The 5,937-nt window shown below is 36.3% G+C and overlaps 1 protein-coding gene across 1 annotated transcript; it reads left to right on the forward strand.

Moving 5' to 3' along the window:
* The first annotated feature begins 792 nt into the window (after positions 1 to 792).
* On the forward strand, positions 793 to 5,715 carry LOC141708834 (uncharacterized). The gene is made up of 4 exons (XM_074512643.1): positions 793 to 1,239; positions 2,232 to 3,961; positions 4,161 to 4,305; positions 4,926 to 5,715. Exons 1-4 carry the CDS (start codon positions 1,185 to 1,187, stop codon positions 5,555 to 5,557), a joined length of 2,562 nt encoding a protein of 853 aa, XP_074368744.1. The 5' UTR covers positions 793 to 1,184; the 3' UTR covers positions 5,558 to 5,715.
* The last annotated feature ends 222 nt before the right edge of the window (positions 5,716 to 5,937 follow it).

The raw sequence follows: 5,937 nt of genomic DNA on the forward strand, positions 1-5,937 counted from the left end.
ATTTCGGATACGGATAATATTCTTTTTTTCGGATATGAATGTGAATATTTCGAACGAATATCGGATTTTTTGAATTTTTTTGTTACCCCTACCGTTTTGACGATAATTATAGAACATATTTTACGATTAAATACAAATAATATATTTATATATGTATAAAGTATGTGTACAATTATATAAAATTTGTATAAACGTATTATTTAATACATTTACACACACTATAAACTAAAAAAATAAAATTTAAATTATATACAATTATATATTTATATAATTTAAATATTATATATGTATTTAGTTTCCGATTCGAATATCCAGAATTCGGATACGGATAATATCCGCTTATTCTCGGATACAGATAATATCCGTTTTTTCTCGGATACGGATAATATCCGTTTTTTCTCGAATACGGATATGGATTTTTTGGACAAATATCAGATTTTTCGAATTTTTTTGACAGGGATATATACACTTACTTTGAATTGAACAAAAAACAATTGACAAATTTCAAGGCGTGTGAATAAAGAAATTGAAAACCGAGGATAACTCCAACTACCCGTACAGGGTAAATTCCAACTGCCCGTACAGTAAAAAAGAGTAGCAAGTGGGGGGCTACGTGGTGATGGGCTGACTGTAAAGGAGAGGCCCACTAACAATCAAGTGGACCCATCCCCAAGTTGCCCGCTTTCATAGGTTTATAAATATTTAATGCAGCTCCACTCCACCTATTTTATTTAATTTATTAATTATAACAATAATAATTTTTTTTACTCCCTTCACTTTCCTATCTACTAGACTAGACTTACCCCCACCATTTTCAAACTTCAAATACTTCTTCTACTAACCTTCACCTTCTTCTCACCCTCTCTCTCTTCTCTCTTCTGCATTTAGTTATGTGTGTGTGTAATTGCTTGTGTATCTATATGTTGTGTTTCTATGGATAAGTCACATTAGTCTTCTTCATTCATTCTCTTTCTCTCTCGAGATCTAAAGCTCTCTCTCTCTCTCTCTCTCCATCTCCCTCTCCATCTCTCCCTGCATCTCTCTATCTCTCTCCCTCTCCATCTCTCCCTGCATCTCTCTCCCTCTCCATCTCTCCCTGCATCTCTCTCCCTCTCCATCTCTCTCTCTCTCTCCCTCCCTCCCTCCCTCTCCATCTCTCCCTGCATCTCTCTCTCTCTCTAGAAATGGACAGGATTAGAGAACTACACAAGTCCAGAAGCTCCACCAATAAAATTGGAGGTATCCTCTCTCTCTCTCTCTCTCTCTCCCCCTGCATATTACAAATCACGTGTAAACATAATTCTAGCTTCAGATATTTTGGGAAATTTCTACTGTATGTTTGCTGAATCCAGTATATGCAAATTTGCAATGTCCTCACACTGTTAAATTTATAATTTAAATGTATAAGCTGAGAAATTAAATCACTACATAATTTGTGTGTATAAATAAATGGATTAAAAAGTGCTTCACAGTTCACACTCAGTTTGACAGTTACAAAACTCTGGATATAAGTAATTTACTCCTTAGTATATGCTCAAACTGTTTGTAGAATGCTAATGCTATGTATTATCGTTTAGATGTATTGGTATTTTACATAGCTTGGCTTTCGTTTACTCGAATTCTATGATGTGTAAATTGTAATTATGTACTTAACTACTTATATCCTGAAATAATGCATATGCTTCCTATTTAGACATCGACTTTATTTTTATATAAAAATTATTGTTGGGAAGTGTTATTTCCGGAGCAAATTTCTTATAATTATCGCGTTTCTGTGTGTTTTGTGTAATAAATTCATTACAACCGGAAAGTATAGTGTTTGGATGTAGTGATATCTTACATAATCTTGGTTTTATCTTTATTGAGTATTATGATGAGTGGATTCCTGTATATAAAGCACAATTGATGCCTTTGGATTCTTTCCAGAAATGTAGCTACTTTATTAGTGTGTTTTAAATTATATTGATGCGTAAAACCTTAGTTTTAAATTTTCTTTTGTGTCTTGGTTGATCTTTTAGGTAGGTTAAGTTTGCAATAGCTTCATATTTGATAAATTGTTAAAAATCGATTTCATGGGGTTCAGTGGTTCCATTGGTTACTGGTTAGTGACTTAGTGTAACTTAGACTGAGGGCAGGCATTTTAAATATATTCTTTCATTTTGTGAGGATAGATTGCCTTCTTCAACCTGTGGGAATGCACATTCTAATGTTAGTAATCCAAATTATGCCAGAAAACCATAAGGAAAAAGGCACGTCAAGGTTGGCATCACCGAATGTAGTTGCTAGATTGATGGGTCTCGAAGGTTTACCATCACCGGTGGTGATTCATAGATCACAAAATGCACATGCTGACAATAATGGGACGACTGCTTTATCAAAGATGTCACAAAGAGATGCTCATTGGCGTGAGCCCCGGTCTTATACGAAGAGCTATGTGGCGCAGTCAGAGTTCAAGGATGTGTTTGAAGACACAATCAACAAATCAGGCTCCAACAGAGACTCGGCAATGAAAGTTCTTCACCAATCAGAGTCTCAGTTTCTAGAGCATCTGCATATGCAAAAATCTCCTTCTAGTTACGGATACAATCGCATAGCAGTTTTGAAGCCATCAAATTCCGCAAATCAAAAAACTAAGGCTAAGGGCTGGAAAGACGAAAGGGGGAGTCCAATAAAGGATGGTTATTTGAGGCACTCATGCAATAATTATGCCTCTCAAAGCATAATTGAAGCATCAATCTGTACCCCAGACAGAAAAGGTGAGTCTGACATTACGGCTAAAAGGATTGTTATTCTGAAGCCAAACTATGTGAAGACACAGAGTGCTTTCAACTCTTATCCATCGCCTGATTCTTCGCAATTTGATTTCTCTGTCGTTAGTGAACGTGAACAATATAGAGATAGTATGAGGGAAGAATACTATAGAAATATGGATATTTACAAAGATGTAGACTTCTCAAGGCACAAGTCCAGAGAAATAACAGAAACTGTCAAGAAAGCTACTAGGGAAATGAGAGACACTTACACTTACAGTTGCATGAAGAATAAGAGAGACACTGCTAAAGAATTTAAAGGGGAAATGGTCGAGAGTTTTGGTTTCAACATGAATAATTTTCCGTCCCCATTTAGTGGAAGTCCTGCTATCAAAGGTCTTTATGATTTCTCTGAAAAAAATTCTGCGAGTGAATTAGAGGAGAAGAAGGTAACTTATGATTTTACAGAATCCTTCCCCAGCAGTGAGACAAAGAAGAGATTGTTGGAGAGGTTGAAAAACGCTTACAAATATCAGGATGTGGTGGTCAACAGTAAAGGAAGCATACCAAAGGATATGTATCAAAATGCGGGGATGGATGGTAAGAAAATTACCCTTGGTGAAATGCTCTCTACATCTGATAAAAAGTTCAGGAATTTGGATGTCACAATGGGTGGGATAAGCAGTAAGGACGGTTGGAAGGACAGCTATTCTAAATTTTCATCAAGATCTAGATCAATTCGTCAACTACCTGGAATGGCAAGCGAGAAACACAATGCAGATAGTGAATATCGCGTCGATGACAAATTGTTGGTACCGAAAGAGGATGCATATCTGTATCAAAGGAAAGAATTAGACAGAAATTGTAAGAAGAAAGAGAATTCCTCATCCAAGAACTCAAGGTCAAGTAAGAGAAAATCACAGTCAGATCGCCAGAGATATGCTTATAATAATGACTGTTTACTGGAAAGCTATTCTAGTCAGGATCAAATAGAGACAAACCTCAACAAGGAAGGCTCTTCAGATAAGCAGCCACCAGTACCTCAGACATCTGAAAATGCTGCAAGTATAGTGGATGCAGCAGGCATCATTCAACATGGGTTCAGAACCCTTTCTCCAAGATCTTCTAATGAGTTGTCCCCAGAACAATTGATATTCACAAAAAATAGTGATGATTCTTCGGTTGGTAATCAAGATGATTTCACTCCTCAGGTATGTTAATTAATTAAACACTTTCTGTTCATTTGGATATAAAGCAGTTGTATATATTTTTTATGCTGTGTGTAACATTTCTACAACAAATACTATATCCGATTTGTATGTCATTAAGGTCATTGCTACCTGTATGTTTTTGTCAAATATTTATTTCGTTAGCAATCATGAGCTATCTAAGAGAGGTTGAAATGTGCAGCGCACTAAAGCTGAGGCAGAATCTTCGGAGAGTTCTAAGGAGGCTGATCATCCAAGTCCTGTTTCTGTATTGCAAGTTCCACTAAGAGAAGACGATATATTATCAGGTCCAGGGAGCTTTGAGCAAGTCAGCGCTGACCTTCGAGGTACCTATAACCTACTAACCTAGTTGAATTTTAACACTTAAATTAGTATAAGCTAAAACAACACTCATAGTCCTGAATAAGAGAGCCTACCACAGCAAATAGATCCACAATGTAGAGGATATATGTTTGTTTATATATGACCATTCTATCAATTGTGAGGGTGACTTCCAAGTGAAATATAGTTACCATTGTTGTTTTATGGTACACACACACGCTAAACTTCTGAGCATACAAGTGACAACCAAACCGATATTTATGGTCAAGTAGCGGACTATGTTGGGCATGTTTCAATTGCTCTCTCCTGTAAATCTACTTCACTTTTGACCACCTTAATTCCCATCATATAGTTATCAACATTGAATTAATAATTAGATGATAATGTATATATCATATCACTTTCAAACAATAATCTTCTAAAACGTTACTGAAATTGTTTAAGCTGCCAAAGTTTTGAACTTTACACTCTCCTGCATGTAAATAATTACTTGATGTACCTGTTGCTCAAGTTAATTGAATCACTCTATTAGTCCACTTCCCTTTTTATGTTTAATGCTTTTAATTGCTTCTCCTTTCATTTTGATACATAATTCCTTTTTCTTGTTTTATTATGCTTTTATCAGAGCTTCAAAAGCAACTTCAGCTACTCAGGAGAGAGTCCAGGTCAGATGAAATGGGTTCCACACCTCTCGATAATGACTACGATGTTCAGCAAGGGTCGGTCATAGATTATGATAACAGAAGAGTTCATAAACCTGAGTGCTGGGAATCATCTTATATTGTTGATGTGCTAATTGAGTCTGGCTTTGATGATACTGATGCAAACATGTTCACAACCATATGCTACTCACCCGATTGCCCTTTGGGACCCTGGGTATTCGACAATTTGGAGAGTAAGCACTATGGTGAAGTAACCAGATCAAAACATGATAGGAGACTACTGTTTGACCGCATAAATTCAGCATTATCAGTGATATCAAAATCCTTTGCCGAGCCATGCCCGTGGGTGAGACCATCAACAGTCGGATTCCGATTCAGGTGGCAGGCAGGTGAGATCAGAGATGAGCTGTATAAACTACTCGAAGTTCAAGTAAAGGAAGCTAATGAGGAAGATTTGGAAAAACTACTTGACAACGAAATGAACTGGTTGGGGTCGCGAGATTCCATTGACGCAATAGGAACGGAAATTGAGAAGCTGCTCACAGATGAACTACTAACAGAGCTTCTGAAAGATGTAAACTGTAAAGTTCCCTAATTAGAATGTGCTTAGTCACAGGTATTTACATTGACAGATAATATTTATTCATCAGATCTTGGAATAGAATGACAATTCCAAAGATTGTGATTTATGACTAGTGATAACTATGAACCTTGTTTATTTCTTGTGCATCCTAAACATGTTAACTATGAACAGGTATTAGCTGTTTTCCTTGCACCGTAATAAATTCTGTAATTCCAGCCCAAGCATAAAAGTTCTTGATTCTTCAATAAACAGTTTCAAGTTTCAACTACGAAAAGGTTGATAAATCTTGGTAGCAACTGGTTGGTGATTCTGTCATTCCAGCCCAAGTATAAACGTTCTTGATTCTTCAATAAACAGTTTCAAGTTTCAACTATGAAAAGGTTGCTAAATCT

Source organism: Apium graveolens, chromosome 2, assembly GCF_009905375.1.
Source record: "Apium graveolens cultivar Ventura chromosome 2, ASM990537v1, whole genome shotgun sequence".
In the NCBI taxonomy this organism is placed as follows: Eukaryota; Viridiplantae; Streptophyta; class Magnoliopsida; order Apiales; family Apiaceae; genus Apium; species Apium graveolens.

Excerpts from the sequence above, each read along its gene's own strand:
- LOC141708834 (XM_074512643.1), top strand. The coding sequence starts at position 1,185 with ATGGACAGGATTAGAGAACTACACAAGTCCAGAAGCTCCACCAATAAA. Across the intron at positions 3,962-4,160 it reads AAGATGATTTCACTCCTCAG|CGCACTAAAGCTGAGGCAGA; the intron begins GTATGTTAATTA and ends TGAAATGTGCAG. Across the intron at positions 4,306-4,925 it reads AGTCAGCGCTGACCTTCGAG|AGCTTCAAAAGCAACTTCAG; the intron begins GTACCTATAACC and ends TGCTTTTATCAG.